Here is a 16,283-nt window from a genome sequence, read left to right as displayed (position 1 = left end):
AAATAAGATTAAACTTTTAATCACAAAAGAATAAAAGTCAATTTTTATCTTTAAAAGACAGCCGATGGAAGCTGAGATAATGACCAGACTGGTTATAGCCAAAGGAAAACAAGTTAATTTTCTTTGTGTACTCAAAATTGTCAGGAAAGTGGAATTGGTTTGGTCAGGCCGCCTCCGGTCATAACCGGCTGGGTATGATTCAGCACGTCCTTTGTAAACAAGTTGCGTGGGAGCAGAGTTAGTGCGCATGCGTGCCTGGGTACCCTTTTTGGCTTCTTGCTGTTTTTGTGTGCATGTTGGTATGGAAGACTGTGGCTCAGAACCGCTGGTCAGCAGAGCTCGCGTCCAAAAATAAAGCATGTCCACTTTGCCAGGGGCTGCTTGGTTTTTCCTTTCCACTACCTGGCTCAGGACCCGCACAGGATGGGGCAGAGTAGTCTGTGATCCAGCCCGACCAAAATATAGTGTAAATTAGACTGTTTCATCCCTGCATACCAGCATTTACTGAGGATCACTTTTTGCCAGGCCCCGTACATGTGTTATTTTATTTAATTCTCATTCAAGCCCTGTAAAGGAGGATCCATTATAATCCTCGTCTTATAGATCAGGCAGATGAGGTTTAGAGAGGTTAAACAACTTGCACGGAGTCACATAGCTAGCCACAGAGCTGGGAAAGAAAGCTGATTAATTACTTAAATATTTTGATTTCAAAATAGTGAAAATACACTTTTGATGAATTGGATTTTTAAAATTTGAAGATATTCAAGTGGGAGACTTCTGAATAAAGAAAGCTGGATTTTCTTGTAAAGGACTACTTGCTTTGTAATTGCATTTGAGATTTTAATCTTCAGGCAAATTTTAAAGAAAATTGAAGCCTGAAAAAAGCAGGCAAAATTCTGCCAATCTTGCTGGCAGTGAGATAGTAATCCGTGTTCACTAGAAAGATGCTTTCAGTACCACTGGTAATAGAATGCCTTTGGTAGCTCACTTCCAACATGCTATGCCACTCAGCAGCCTACAAGGCAGAAGTCTTCAAGGTATGGACTTTAGAATGAATCAAGTCTTGGTTTAATCCCTGTTTAGCCACATAATAGCTGTGTATGTCAGTGACCACTTGAGGCTCATTTCCATACAGTTAAAACGGCAACATGTCAAATCCTATGTAACGCACTTAACATGGTGCCTTCCACATACATAAGTGGTGTGCAAAACTGTCTAGCTGCACCTGCCTCAACCCCATTTAAAATTTTTTTTAGTGAATCCTAATATTACCCAGTTCTGTGTGGCTCACTATATAGTCAAACAACCACCTTAACTTCCCATTAGTATTTTATTTTTTATATTCAGGAAATGGAAATGTGCATTAATACCAGGGGTTACAAAGACAGAGCAAAAGAAATAGTCTCTGGTGTATATTTATCAAGTTTAGAAAATGCATTTACTTACCAGCTCACTGAATTCATTATTGCCTAGGTCAAGTCTTTCCAACTGGGCCAGTTTGTGCATTGACCTACAACAGATGGAGAAAAATACTGTTGTGAAGCAGTGCATGATACATTTTTCTAAAAGATGTTTCACCCACCCCCGTCAGGTTTACCTTATTGTATAGTGCACAAAAATGGGAGTATACCTCAGCAAGAAGTAAATTGCAAATATATGCAAATTTATGCAAAACTGCCATCTTAAAACCTTCAGTAGTTTACCATGATCTGCAGCATTGGTTCCCAAATGCCAGAATATGGCTGGAGCACAGGGATGGCTGCTTAACAAAAACTTGGGGACTTTGTTAAACATCTACACCAGTAGGAGATATAAATACTCTCTAGGTTTTTAAGAATCACCAAAGGTTTGGGAACCAATGGATGAACCCAAATCTTAGCAAAGCATTCTAACACTCCACAATATGGCATGATTTCATTATCAGTCTTTTAATTTTGTACTGCTCTAAATGAACTTTTGTTATAGGCAAATTATTTATTCATTGTCACTTAAACATATTGGCTTAAATGCAGCTATAGCTCTGAAAAATGGTAAAACCTTCATCAAGATTTGGTGCCAAAGGTTAGGGGTACTCTAGCACACTGCATATGCAGTCAGAATTTCTCAAACCACTCTCAAGTAAACAAACATAAGAAAAGTCAGTGGTTTTTCTGAAAGGTTTTTTAAAATCTCCCCACTAATCAGAATGCTCTACTTAAGTCTTGTCTACACCAAAATTCTTGAGGTGTTATCGACTCAAATCTTAAAAATTTTAATTTCATCTTTAAAACAAGTGTAGAAATTATCTTATAGAGCTTTTATGGACATTAAATGAAACACTACTTTAATCCAGACACTTTCAGGCACTCAGAAATCCTAAAAATGTGTGTACTCTTTCCTCATTCAGCAACTATTACTGAGAGATTATTATATGCTGATCTAGGGTACAGCAGTGAACAGAACAAATAAAAATTTCTGCCCCAAAGGACTTCACATCTGGCAGAGGGAGAATGATGATAAACAAAATAATTAAGTAAAATAAAATAATATAGTATATTTGAAGGTAAGTGCTACGGAGAAAACGTAAGTAGAGGTGGTGAATAGGGAGAATTTATATAGGGATTTAATTTTTAATAGGGCAATCAGGTAAGGCCTCAACAAGAAGATGAAATTTAAGCCAAGGCTTAAAGGAAAAAAGGAGCATGCTATTTTAAAGACTCCAAAGCAGGGACATTTTGCTTGAAGACATCCTAGGAGACCAGTGTGGCTAAAGAAGAGTGAGGGAGAAGGGAGTAAGGGGATGATGTAATGGGGAGTTAGATAATACGGGGTCTTACAGCCCAATGTAGAGACATTAGCTTTGATTCTGAGTAAAATGGAGGGTCACTTAAAGGTTTTGATGAAAGATGTGACTAAAGTGACTGGTTTTGAAAGGATATCTGTGATCAAAGGCCAGTGAATAGACTGAGGAGGACAAAGCTGGAAGCAGGGAGATCAAATGGGAGGCTGATGTAAAAGCCAGATGAGAGGCCCTGGTGGCTTGGGCCAGCATATGAAATCCATGTGGTGGCAGTAGAGAGGTTGAGAAGTGGTTTGATCCTGGAGATAGTTAAGACTGGAGCCAAAGGTTTTGTTGATGGTTGTTTGTGGAGAGTGAGAGGAAGTAGAGTCAAGTATGACCAAAAGGGTGCTTTGGTCTGAATGACTAGAAGGATAAAGCTGCAATTGACTGACAGAGAATATCGAGTAAAGCAGGATTTGGGGTAGATAGGAGGTTCAGTTTTAGAAATGTTCGGTTGGAAATTTCTATTGTAGAGCCAACCAGAGATGCCAAGCAGGCAATTGTATAAACAAGTCTGGAGTTCAGTGAAGAAGTCCAGGAAAGATAGATAGTTTGAGCATGGTAGCATAGGGCATACAAAGTCTTGAGAATATGATTTCATCAAGGTCATCAGTGCAGATGAGAAGAGAACAGGTCTAAGAGGGTATAGGGATGAGCCAACAGAGAAGACTGAGAAGTGACTAGGATCATAGGAGAAAAATCAGACAAGTGTGAAGTCCTGAAACCCAAGTAACAAAAGGATTTCAAGGTGGATGAAGTGACAAACTGTGATGAAAGCTGCTGATAGCTGTGAGAACTGATCTTTTGACTTAACAACATGGAGTTTAACGTTGATTTGAGAAGGTCAGTTTTCCAAGTTTTAAGCCTTTGCTAATGCTCCTATTTTCATTCAGTGTGCTATTAAGTAACTCATAATCTTGAGAGAAATAACTAAGAGAATGGGAAATTTCTACCCAATAGAGTAAATGCCATAGAAAAATATGTGTAGGCTGCTAGAGAATGTGGATTGTACTAACATTAATAAAGCAAATGTATTTCACAGGGCCTAGCTTCCAAAGCCCTGTAGCTCCAGGTACAGACTAACTTTTTAGAATTACACATAGAAATGTTAAGCTTGCGAAACACAAAAAAATTTCCCCAGGCTAAAGTCTCTGTTGTAGATAAAGAATTGTAACACAGCAAAATTGCTGGCTCTAAGGGCAGATGTCCTTGGTGCAGCCAAACCTAATGATTGTTGCCATGACAATTATTTTACTCTTATTTTGTAACCACCTATGTTCCTTTTCTGTAACTTTCCTGCCTGAAGAATAAATACAGAGAGAAGACTGGAGTTCGGTGTTAATTTTCTGAGGAGGAATGCTTCTTTCTTGATGGCTCCTGGAAATTAACACCTTCGGGGCTTCTCACTGCTCAGAAGAAATGGGCTTTGAGTAATCCTTTACATCTCTGTCACCTTGGGAGAGGTGACAAGAGAATACAGAGGAAAGGTACTTCTTCAGCCTTGGGGGTGGGAGTAGGAAATAGAAGGCTTTACTGAAGCTTCACTTAGGAGTAGTTGATCAGGCTGTGGAGCCAGGGGAGATGACCATTTCAAGAGGCAATGTTCAAAGAGATGGGTTGAAAGAGATTATGGGACTTTCAAGGAACTGCAAGTTAGTAAGATTAGTAGGAAGCAAGAAGTAGTAAAAAAAAAAAAAAAAAAAGAAATAAAGAAAATGGTAGGAAATAGTATGTAAACCAAAGGCCAGACCATGAGGTCATCACATATGTCAAGTCAAGGAGTTTGAATCTTAGCTTGAAGGCAATGGATTTCTTTAAGGTTCATGTTAGGAAAGAGATCCCAGATTTGTATTTTAGAAATTCCACTTTGGCAACTTGTATTGGTATGGGAAATAGGAAGAGGATGGGTTAACAATGAGTCCAGAAAAGAGACTGTCCTGAAATCCATGTGGGATATAATTGGGGCCAGAAATAACGCAATGACAATATGGATATCAAAGTGACAGATGTAAGAGATATTTTTGAGAAAGACATGAATTGGTTAATGGTGATGACTAATTGGATGCGGGACATAAAGGAGATGGAGAAATTAAAGATAGATTCTAGATTGAGTAGCAGTGTGGGAATATTAGAATATAATAAATCTAAGGTGGAGGTAGGTTGGATCCAATATATTCTATTTTAAATTCTATATCAGGGAAAAATGTGTGTGTGTGTGTGTGTGTGTGTGTGTGTGTGTGTGTGTGTGTGTGTGTGTAGCTCAGATAAAAGATCTTGACCGGAAATAAAGATTTGAGAAATTAAAAGGTGACACTTATCTACTTTATCTGAAGATGATCTCTCCTTTTGAACTCATATTTTCTTTTTTTTCCATGATTTACTTGGGATTTACCACATATTTTCCTGAATTTTTAGTTTTTTTCATATGTATATGTCCCCTTTCTCTACCCGTCTCATAAAGTACATTTGAAGATGCCCAGAAGGGCCTGTTTGGGACCCAGCAGTCCAAAGATGGTTGTGAAACCTTGACCAACATTGTAAAAACATGTACTTCACCTCTTGCCAAATCTATACCACTGAATAGGTACTTCTAGGGAAAGGCGGGGCTAGGGGGAGTGGCTGGGCTCCATGAAGAGAAAATTAGGTTTTCTTCTGAGCCTGGAAATACTGAGGAGTGGCTGATTCTCTCAAACCTTGCTCCAAGACCACATCCCCAACAAAAAATTCAATACACACAAAAGCCTTGGGAGCCAAGGTGAAGGACAATGGCCAGATGTGGCAAGTGAATGTTCACAGGTTCAGTAGTGTCACCTGTTACTGACTTGACCATGCAGTGTCAGGCAACAAATATTGTAGTGAGAACAATAATGAGCTGAAGACCAGAGGCCCTTCCACAACTTCTTGGATTCTATGAACTCTGTAGTTTTCACTGATGATCAAGGAAAGTATAACATAAAACCAAGTATAGATGTTTTTTGCCAGCCCTAGTGATTGAGGACCATGACAGAATTAATTTTATTAAATGAAGAAATGAGTGGTCTCTTGAACTTGGATGTTCTAAAGCAAGTTTTATTAGTTATAAGATTTATCTTTTTTTCTGAGCTAAATATTAATGGTCTCTTAAATCATCCCTTCTCTGATAGGGTTTCCAGACCCCTAAACACACTGATTATCCTAATTCAGACCTATTTAAAATTGTCAGTGTTTATTTTCAAAAACAGAGCCATGTGCAAATCTGGCACTCCTACTTTTTTGTAAATAAAGGTTTACAGGAACATGGTTATGTCCATTTGTTAACATATTATCTATGGCTGCTTTTGAACTACAACTGCGGAGTTCAGTAGTTGAGACAGAGACCATGTGGACTACAGAGCTGGAAACATTGCCTTTCTCTGAGGGCCACATGGCTCTCAGAATTGGACACTACTCTCTCCATGTGGTCTGGCCAAGACAATTTATAAAGAAACAATTATTTATGTTTCTATCAGTATAGTTTTAAGTTTGATTCCTTTTGTGGGGGGATAGGTAGCTTTTATACCACATCTAAGCCTTTTTTCCTCCCCATCCTAGTCTTGAGATATTGCCTTTGAAAGCTTTGGTTCATAATTTCATACCTAGAAACTATATTTTAAATTTATGACATGGCTTCTTACCTTTTCCTGGACATCCTTTGAATGGGTAACATTTTTTTCTTTTGCTTGTTCTAGGGGGAACAAAAGCTTTCCCATGGGATTTTCTGAACTATATCTCCAAAGTCATCTAAACTATTTTACTTAAAATACCATTACTTTTATTTGTATGATCCTTGTTTCCATTGATTTTTAATTACTATCATCAAAGTTTCATTCTACCATTACATTCTTCCACTTTTTAAGTTGCCTTTCCACTATGATTTCGTGCATTTTATACCTCTAAAATTATTACATTCTTATTTCTGTTTTTTAAAGTATCATTCAATATTATTTCCTATATTTTATACCTTTAAAACTGACTGTCTTTACTTACCCACAAGATTTTAGACAGTCTGTAACATAACCTATGCTTTTCTTGTTCATGTGCTAGTTGCTAAGCTATAATCATTCTGTCAAATTGTCCAAAAAAAATTCCTTTTAGATAAATGTAACAGGTTTTCAATTTCATCAGGATACAAACAAGTAAGACTTTGTCAGAAAAATAAAATAGAACTCAGAGTATTTTTATATTAGTAGTGTGATTCATGAACATTTATTCATTCACTTAAATAGTCTGTGCTGCTTTATGGGAGGCACCACGTGGGCACTGCAGTTACAAAGATATCTGAGACACAGGGTTTCTCAACATTGACACTATTGACATTTGGGACTGACAAATTCTTTGATATGGGGGTTATCATGTGCATTGTATGATGTTTAGTACATCCTACACAGACTGTACTCTGACAGGCTTATTTTCTAAATGGGAATGACCTTTAAATGAATAATTATTTCACAGGGTGATAAGTGTTAGGATAAAAGCATGTATAGATTGCCACAGGAGCTCCAAAGAAGGAAAAACTAACAGTTCCATAATTAGGAAAAATTTCAAGAAGGGTAACATTTGAGTTGGGGTTTGGAGAAGCTAGTTATATGAGTCACTTATATTTGCACATGTGAAAGGAAATAATGACAACAATGAAAGACTACATCTGAAGTTGAGACATAATCAACTGATTTTTTAAGATTGTAACCTAAGATAATATTAGGCACATAATATTATACATGTAACATTAACACGTATCCTTAAAGGTTGTAAAAGATTTTGGCCCAGAGTGAAGACACTCTAAAAACCCCAATTAGATTTTGTTGCAAGAAACTCTGTTGTCTCACTCTTGTGGCTAGAAAAGGGGACTTCTGGGATGCAGTGTTTCTCAACCTTGGCACTATTGACATTTGCATAGGATAATTGTTGTGAGGGACTATCTTGTGCATTGTAGAATGTTTTGCAGTATCCAAGGCCTCTACGCACCAGATATGAGTAGCACCTCCCACACCTAAAATATCTCCAGACATTGTCAAATGTCCCCTCCTCTTACTGATCAGTAGGAGTATGGGCAGGCACCTCATCTCCATTTGTCTATCCGCTTTCTCTACTAGGTGGATTCCTAGTGGCCTGCCCTTATGCTATTCAAGCTAGCCTGATTGAAGTTTGCACTCGTTGGCTCTACTTCTTCATTACAGTACGCACAGGCGAGTCTGGGGCCTATCTCTCTGCCCAACTGGGGTGATTTCCCTTTGCAAATTGCTGGCCTTGAAGACATGATTGCCACTATAGGTTAAGGAGCAAATATTAGAACTTGGTCACAAGTTTGGAACATCTTCTCTATCAATAATAATGACAATTTGGTCTTCATCTGTCTGAACCAAATATTCTGCGGATTGAGTTTCATTTGTATGTTAACTTAGTTTTAAGAAGCAAGTTTTTGTACTAAATAATATTTACCAATCTATAGTCATATTATATACGTAAAAATTGTGGAAATGGGTGAAATTTCTGATATTGTTACTTTTATCATTGTTGTTTCTCCTGCCATAATTTTCTTCCTGTAAATCTTCTCATAGCCAGCTCCTTTTCCTCATCCCAGCTTGTGTTTCCTCCTCAGAGAGTCCATCCCCCACCACCCAAAATAAAGTATCGTCCCTATCTTGACTTTATATATTACTCTGTTTTATTTTCTTAATATTTACTACTGAAAACATCTTTTTATTTGTTTGCTTGCTAGTTGTTTTCTTTCCTCTGCTAGATTTGAATTCCATGAAAGCAACTAACTTGCCAGTTTTATTCACAGCATAAATAACTTTGCAACCAGTGTTTGTTAAAAGACAGGCACAAATGATTCTTTACCAGTGAGAAGTTTGAGTTCTAGAATATTTATAAACAAACTATTACATTTCTATCAGGCATTTACCATTAGTTAACAGTTACCAAGGAGGCAGCTACAATAAATTAACAGTTGTCAAGGAGATGTCCTGATAGACCTGTTTTAATGAATACTGCAGTGAACATACATTAGCTCACTTATTGTAGAGTATGCATGGTGGATAAAGGCAGATAAGGATGAAGTTCATCAGTCCCTGAATATTTAAGTCTTGTGTTAACTTCCTGACATTTCCAAATGACAGGTTTTTTAAAAATTCAAATAATGAGAGGAATATTAGGTGAAATGTTTAGGTAAGTTTTTCACTTCTCTGGATATATGAAATTTAACAAGAAAACTAAATGTATAGTAAAGACCATGAACTCTGGATTCAGATTACCTGGGTCTGAATCCTGATTCCACCATTCACTAACTGACTTTGAGCAAGCTAAACAACATCTTTGTACCTTTCTTATCTGTAATATGGGAATGACAATAAAAACCCCTATGTCACAGGGTTATTGTGATGGTTAAAACAGTTAATATTTGTAAGCTGTGTAGACAGTGCCTGACACATGGTAAATACTCAGTAAGAGTTAGCTTCAAACTACTTTGGGAAAGCTTCAGAGTTTGAAATAACAAGAGATTGTTTAAGTCAATGTTTCCTAAAGTTTTCTCAAGGATTTATAGATTTCGTAATTCTTAAAAAATTTCAGATGGCCAGTACATTTTGGCAAACTTGTTGAAAAAAAATGTTAGATTTCTTACTGGCAGGACTTCTCAGATAAAGTACAAAAATGTTCATTGCGATTATCTCACAAATGAAAATAGTTTAGACTATTTCCTGTTTATGTGATCGAGTAACTTTTTTTTTTTTTTTTTCTTTTCTGCAGGGCATTTTTTAAACTAGAAGCTCATACTGAAAAACATCTTTTTTTGTATGTGATGAAACTGAGTTCTTGTCTATATCAGTTCATGAAATCATAGTCTGATTTAGTCCATGAAAACACAGTCTTAGGTGTATTTAAGTATGCTATTACGGGTATTTAAATTTGATTCGATGATCCTCATTTGTAGGCTTGATACCCTGACCTGTTAGGATCTGCATCTCAGCACCTAATATTCACTTCAGGCTATCCTTGCATTTATGATTTTTTGTTTGTTTGTTTTTGGTGGCTGACCGGTTTGGGGATCCGAACCTGTGACGTTGGTGTTATAAGGCTGCACTCTGAACAACCGATCTAACTGGCCAGCCCTGTGATTGTTTTGGACAGAGGACACCTTCACATTTCCCTTAAAGACCATGAGGTTTTGCCATGAGGCTTCATGCACTGCAACCTCAGTAAAGGGAAATACTTACTAGAGGTGAATTAGTGACTTGCTCAATGTTGAACGGAAAACTAATGACAGGACTCACATAGGGTCTTCATCTCTTTCTCAGTACTGGCTGGTCACCTGAATCTGCCCTGTTTGGTCTGGCTCAACCATTGTTTAAGTATGAATATTTTAATGAAAAGTGTGTGCTGTATAATTTATTATAGCCCATGACAGGGGTCTGCAAATGTTTTCTGTAAAGGGCAAGATAGAAAATGTTTCAAGGTCTGTAGTGCATATGGTCTCTGTCTCAACTACTCAATTCTGCCACTACAGTGCAAAAGCAGCCATAGATAATATGTTAACCATTGGACATGGCTTTGTTCCAATAAAGCTTTATTTACAAAAATTGGCATACCAGATTTTGATGACAAGTTCTAGTTTCCCAACCCCTGGTCTACACCAGTTCTTAAAGTCTTACATCAAAATGACTCTATGAATTTATGAACTATTTAAGGACTAAGATTGGTCCCTAGATTTTTAAAGTTTCCAAACCCTTAAATACAGATATGACATAAATTAAGAACTGAGAATATTTATTATTAGAAAATTGCCACTAGGTAACTATATTTATGATTTATTTGAAATCCTCATTCCTTGGGGTACATGTTACTGAAATCCAGGGACATTTGCTCTCAATTCTGTAATTTCAGTTGCATTTATTAAAATGAATTCCTACTATCATGCTATTACTTTATAGGATTTATTCAGTTGCAAAGCTTTCCAGTGATAAAAATAATGCAATATCTTGGTGCATCTGTTGCTTTGATAAAATTGTACAATTTATGATTTTCTTTTTATCAGATTTAGAGGTTTTATCTATTTAAATGTACAATTACCTCTGAAGCCACATAAATTTGGCAGGAATGTTGTTTGTCCATAAATTCCCTGTGCAGTAACTTGGGTTTGCTGACTCACAGGATTCTGAAAATTTTTGGCATGGGCTTACACATTTCGGCTTTTAACTTGTCTTTCAAATGTTCTCAAACACTCTCTCCAATTAGTGACTATTCACGACACAAAGACAGGAACTATCATCTCAGTTGTTGCTGTCCAATGTCTGTCTCTTACTAAAACTTAGGGAAAGAATATTTCACTTTGCTTAGTCTATGTTCTATGCCTGATGGACATTAGCATTTTATAATTTAGATCTGCCAATTTTACCACATTATCATGTTTTTCCCTTACTAAAAATTTATTTTTTTAAAAAACCCTGCTATTATAAACTTTTTGAAATAAATTGTTCTTTAAAGCACAGATACTGAGGAACAGAAAGCCCAGGAATTGACATTCTTTAAAAATGCAACTACTGGCCCACCTCATTATGAAGAAACATAGCTTATTACTGTTACAAACCAGGAAACATGAAAAATCTAGTGCTCAATGACAGATAAAACATAATTTCCATGATCAAGTGTTTTATATTAAATTTTTCCTTTGATTATTGCTAAACCTTAAGCCAATGTCACATCTATGATTTTTGTGTACTTTTCATCATTTCAATTTGACTTTGCTCTAAGAACAACAAAAAAAGTCAAACTGGCCTCTGGTATCTCCCAGAAGAATATGTGACCAAATTAAACAGTATTATTTTGTCAAAGAATATTGGGAAGACAATTTTTAGATCAGGTTGTTAATGCTTATCAATTAAGATATTCTTTTTCACAGTATTTAAATTATTAGAATAAATATTTAAAATACATAAATTGTATCAAGCTGTCGCATATTTCGAGTATTTTCTCAGAGAATAACTTTTCCTTTTAAATATTCAACAATTAAAAGTTTAGGTTAATATGTGATGTTTTATTGGAAAAGTTCTTTCTTTTCTTATAATTTTTAAATTTTAAAAGTTTCTTTTCCTTTTTTATAATTTAAAAAATTTAAAGTTTTCTTTCCTTACTTATAATTTTTCCTTTCTTATAAGTTCTTATAATTACTTATCTCTATTTTAAAGCACAACATGAAAAAAAGATTCCATATAAAGAAATAAATTCACAAGTATCTCTCAAGAATACTTCTAGTTTATATAGTAAGATACACTTGTTGAATGAAATAGAAAGATTAAATTGTAAAGTTGTACCTTAAGAATAGCAACTGGGTACAGGACAAATTCTGCACTACTCCTTTTAATAAAAGGTCTAATTAGATTCAAGAGAAGCCTGAATTTCATTACTCTCTCTATTGTCTTCCTGGGTTTATAACCAGAACCAATTATTTATTCATCCTGTACATGAGTTTTCCCACTGGCCAAAAATTACCGTGCAATCCTAACTCATGGTCATGCAGCAAAGATATAATCGTGTGTGTAAGGCCTTTTGAGCTCTTTGTCGGGGGAAAGGTGCCATATAAACAGAAACTGTGACAATTATCTCTGAGGATGGCTACACTGTGGGAAGTGAAGCTCCTAGCTTGCACTGTGACAGCCCAATTGAAAGGTTATGAGAAACATAATCAGCTATGGATATGATCATTCTCACTAGAACATATTGTAACATATATTACTTGCTCACGAGGAGATTTTGAATGCTACTGAAAAAGTACTTAAGCAGAGTTAAGCTGTTAGAATTCCTATAGGGAAGTGAGCAGGGAACAAAAAGTTCCTTTTCTAAGAGACTCTGTTAACACACATGTATATGCGCGCGCGCGCACGCACACACACACACACGCACACACACACGCACACACACGCGCGCACGCACACGCGCACACACACACGCACACGCGCGCGCACACACACACACACACACACACACACGTGTCAGGCTCATTGTTTCCTGGCTACATTTCATAGAAAAACTTCTTAGTTGTTACATTGGGCTTTCTGAATATTAATATTCATGTATTTTTACATAGATTTGGCCTTAGATTGTTAATACCCTGACTGATGTATAATATAGACACAACCCTGTGACTAAGGTGTCAGAGAATTTAAACTTTAGAGGATAAGAGGCTTTGAAAGTAATCTGCCAACATAGTCGTGGCTATTTCCCATGCAACCGCCATCTCCCTCCCCTTTCTTCCTTATCAGCAGAACTTCCCTGCATCAGAGACTGGAAATGCCAGACAGTCACTATCCAAACGTCCTTGCAGCTAGAACATGGACATATATGATCCAGTTCTGACTATTGGAACAGGAAGAGGGGGCTTGTGGGGGAGATTCTGAGAAAGATTTTCCTCCCTGTTTTAAGAGATAGGAAAGCATGAGGACTTTCCCCCATCCCCCTTTCTTCTGTTTCTTGTGGATGAGGATGTGATGTCTGGAGTTGCAGCAGACAAGGTGCAACTATGAGGTAACAAGTCCAAGGATGTAAACCAACATGCTGGGGATAGTGGTAAAGAAAGATGGAAAAACCTAGGTTTTTGGAAAAATCATTAAACTACTGAACCAACTTTGGAACTGCTTACCTTGAAACTTTGTCATGAAAAACAATATACCTACTATTTAAAAAATCACTCTTACTCAGAATTCTGTAACATAGAGCCAAAATCATACTTCCTAATACAGTCATTCTACTGAGCTATTAAGTACCTATAAGAGTGTCACATTGTTGGTGGCAGAGCTAAAGCAAAAAGAGGTCATTTAAGTCCCTGAAGAGTCTGATACACCACATATTTTTAAAATATCACGATTTAATAATTTGAGTTTGAGTAGATGTTAAGTGCAAAAATATAAAATAAATAAAAGAAAATAATTTAATCATTTTTGTTTTGGATTAGAAAAATATTTTGATAATACAAAATTAGAATGCTATAAAGAAAGCTTCACTAAATTAACAAAGAAATGAGTAACTTACTACTTAATTAAATTAAGTACAAAAGTACGTTTGTGATTAAAAATAGAAAATATGTAGCAAATTATTTGCAGAATTTTTGGTTAATCATAAGATAATAAAAAGCATTTCTACAAATCATGTAGGTTCAGAATACTGTTTATGTTTTTCCCCCCACATTTTGCTTTTCAATATTCTACTTTTCCATTTTAATAACTTCATTTTCATGAATTATTCTGTAGATTTCAGTGTGATTTCTAACGTTTATAATTTCTGCTTCTCAGAAACAATTTCTGTAATTATATATTCTTTTTCTTTTACTTTTTATTACTTTATAGTTCAGAAATAAAAATGTTAGTATTTTTCTAAACTGTATTCCTCTTCTCTTTGACATTTATTATATCTTCAAGGATAATTACTCCACAATTCTTTTTCTCTAAGTTGTTTCTCCTCAAAATAATATTTGCATCAGACAACTAGTTTTTGACTGAACTCAGTTATTCCTTCTCTGTAATGGTATTCCTAGAAATTTTTCCCTTACCATTCAATGCTAAAACCTGTATCACTGGTGTATTTGTTAATAGTGTCTATCAATACACAGCAATAAAATTTGATTTTAGTTAATAATCGAAATGGTGTGTGTTATGAGCTGAATATGTTCATTTACAATAGCAATTTAAGAGCAAATTTCACTTAGGATAGCTTTCAGATTTGTTTTAACCAGGACTAATTTTTTTCCTGTGGATATAACTTGGCATAAAAACTATCATGCTAAAATATGATTATAACAATCAGCATTTAGAAGTTGTGAAGGAAAATATAATAGGATAGCTATCAGAAATAATGAACTGTATAATGAAAATAAAAATGGATAAGAAATCTGCTCTAAATAGACCATTGTGAAATGTGCATCGTAATAAAAACTCATTTCAATCAAAGAACTGCAAAAGACAATCTAATTGCATTATTTCTTATGAGTAATTATATAAAGTAAGTATTGCTTTAAAATCGTCATAAGATCAACCATTGATCTTATGGTTCTCAACATAGCTCCAGAAAAATTACATTTCTGAACCTGAATTTTATTGAGGAAAGACTTTTTGTCAATGTGACAAAACACTTGGCTAATTGCCCAAATTGGAAGAGAGATCTGATTCCTCAAATCATTATTATCACTGTGGACAAAATAAGAAGTTGATTATCTAAACTCTTTACTTTTATACTACACTGATACTTCATTTTATAAATTCTCTGTAAATTAAGACTTTAAATTTATTAATCAAATTATTAATTTTTTTCACTAACTTAACAAATATCTTTTGAGCACAAATTATATGCTAGATACTAGGTCACGGGCTGGGACTAAGACATGGTTGTTGACTTCCAGTACCCCAGAGTCGTCATAAAAGCTTCTAAGTAATAATAATAATGATTACTATGAAGTCTTATTATGTATGTCTTTGCAATTCAGGGGTAACAAAACAGACACAGTCCCTGGCCTGATGAAACTTATAATCTATCAGACAATTCACAACATAAATGATTATAAAGTTAACATTAATTTATTATAATTGGGATTCATGCTACCCAGAAGAAGTCAGAGTGCTATGAGAACTTATAATATAGGGCCTGACCTAGAGATGGCTTCATAATAGATCATATTGGAATTAGGGTTTAAGAGATGATGAATTCACCACATGGAGAAGGTAGAAAGGGAATCAGAACATCAGCATTTACCTAGGTGTTAAAGTATTTAGCATGTTCTAGAGATAGCAAAGTATTTTCTCAAAGTTTTCTGCAACATGGAGGGTTCTATGGTTTGAATGTTTGTCCCCTCCAAAGCTCATGTTGAAACATAATTCTCATTGTAACAGTGTTAGAGGGTGGGAAATCCAACTATGGTATTTGAAAGATGGACCTTTAAGAGGTGATTGGACCATGAGGACTATGCCTTCATTAATGGATTAATCCATTCATGGATTAATGGGTTAATTAATTAACAGTTTATCATGGGAGTAGGCTGGGGGCTTTATAAGGAGAAGAAGTGAGCATGTGGACATGCTCTTGCTCCCTTGCCATGTGATGCTCGGCACCACCTTGGGACTCTGCAGAGTTCCCACCAAGGATGCCCTCACCAGATGTACCCCTCAACCTTGGTTTTCCCAGCCCCCCAAATTGTAAGAAGAAAATTTCTTTTCCTTATAAATTACCCAGTTTCAAGTATTCTGTTATAAGTGACGGAAAACAAACTAAGATGGAGGGCATCAGAGGTCTTTGCTTCCTTAACATTAATCCCCAAGGAAGAAACAGAATTCTTTCTCAAAAGCCATTCACTCTTAGAGAAACTGGTTCAGAGAATTATTGTCCTGTTGGGCTTCAGTAGGCCATGTTCCCAGGGTCTAACCATACTGGGCCTTTGCACTGTGAGCAGGCCCTTATTCTTAGG

General features: G+C 35.9%; 1 protein-coding gene across 2 annotated transcripts in view; it reads right to left on the bottom strand.

Annotated features, from left to right (window-relative positions):
* Window positions 1-16,283, bottom strand: part of LRRC7 (leucine rich repeat containing 7) — a 422,920-nt gene that overhangs the window by 188,088 nt on the left and 218,549 nt on the right. For both annotated transcript variants that reach the window (XM_063104407.1, XM_063104408.1), the window contains exon 7: window positions 1,447-1,510. In XM_063104407.1, the coding sequence (XP_062960477.1) occupies window positions 1,447-1,510 (64 nt within the window). The remainder of the gene's footprint in view (window positions 1-1,446; window positions 1,511-16,283) is intronic.

This window comes from Cynocephalus volans, chromosome 8 (genome assembly GCF_027409185.1).
Source record: "Cynocephalus volans isolate mCynVol1 chromosome 8, mCynVol1.pri, whole genome shotgun sequence".
NCBI lineage: Eukaryota > Metazoa > Chordata > Mammalia > Dermoptera > Cynocephalidae > Cynocephalus > Cynocephalus volans.
The sequence above is the reverse complement of the archived record's forward strand: the minus strand, read 5'-3'. Positions and strand labels throughout refer to the sequence as shown.